General features: G+C 38.7%; 1 protein-coding gene across 1 annotated transcript in view; it reads left to right on the top strand.

Moving 5' to 3' along the window:
* Positions 1 to 1037: 1037 nt before the first annotated feature.
* The window catches only part of LOC119591115, a 14161-nt gene continuing 13943 nt past the window's right edge, over positions 1038 to 1255 (top strand). Inside the window, exon 1 of the mRNA XM_037939830.1 lies at positions 1038 to 1056. Within this exon, the coding sequence (XP_037795758.1) occupies positions 1038 to 1056 (19 nt within the window). The remainder of the gene's footprint in view (positions 1057 to 1255) is intronic.

Genomic DNA, 1255 nt, shown 5'->3' with positions numbered 1-1255 from the left:
TCCCCACAAATGCACCCATATTACAAACTTTATGGATGATGCCTTCACCATACAACCTAAAATACATCTGTATTTACTATAATGCAGAATTTTTCTTTATTTTTTTCTTAGAACTCAGTAGTCCAATAAACACACTCCTAGGTGTATAGAACACAATTTAGTATATGATCAATATAGTAAACCTACATCCCTCTACTATATTTCCAAAATAAACCTAATGTACCTTCTAGGGAACCAAATGTGACGTCTATCAGGAATTCGCTATCAACACACTAGGCCCACAATGTTTTGCGTAAGGAGTAGGTGGACTACTGAAAAACAACACTTCACGTAAAGATAAGTTTATCTCAGCAAATAAAAAAAAAATACTGGCGAGGGAGTCTAGAGGGGAGGAGGTAATTTCAAAAGAGATTTTGTTACTTTACTGGTGGGGTAGGGGTGGGGAGGGAGGGGTCGTGGACAGTCTGTCATTACAAGGAGGCTTATACCCGACGAGTGCATCCTTATGAAGACCTCTGACTTCTGATTTATCTTTCGGTGATAGAAAATCTTGTGAAATAAGTGACAAAGCTAAAGATCAGGAACGAACTTTTGAGAAGGATGCGTCACTCTAACCAGGTTTTCAGTGGCTAACATTCACCTGTCCGATTCCTGTGAAGAAGGCAAACGAAGTCACTTTTGAGTCGAGCTTAGGAGGCAGAAAGACCTAAAAGTGCTTAGTGGAGCTAGTGAATAGAATATGTATCCAACAAGTAGCCGTGGCATTGTGGTATTTATAACATCTGATATACTACCAAAGTCTCAGCATAAATATCACCAATATGGTACATTTTTTCTGCTTCTGAAGACCACTGGCTGTATTGAAGAGGCCACCTCAGAAGCAGAGGAAATGCAGGCACATACAAAATTTCATCCGTTCCTCTTATGGTTGGTGTGCATGTATTGTTTGTAGAAATTAGTTTTAATACAGAAGGGCTTTCACATCACGTCTGCCTACTTTGTGGCATGCTGGCGTCAACAAGGGACACTTTGAAAGCATGTTGATGGTAGAGGCAGGTAGCGATTAAAATCTGCAGTTTTTTTTATCATTTGTTTCAGTGAGTAGAATTTTGTATATTTCCTTTTTTGCGGACTGCAATCTGGAACTCTTTGACTCACAAAGGATTTATTTTTTATGCGGGCAATTCTTTATATGAAAATGCATTCAAAACCACTCATTATTCACTTCTGTCAGTTAGTAATGAACGATGAGCAT

This window comes from Penaeus monodon, chromosome 28, assembly GCF_015228065.2.
Source record: "Penaeus monodon isolate SGIC_2016 chromosome 28, NSTDA_Pmon_1, whole genome shotgun sequence".
In the NCBI taxonomy this organism is placed as follows: Eukaryota; Metazoa; Arthropoda; class Malacostraca; order Decapoda; family Penaeidae; genus Penaeus; species Penaeus monodon.
Note: the sequence above shows the minus strand (reverse complement) of the source record. Positions and strands in the feature narration are given on the sequence as shown.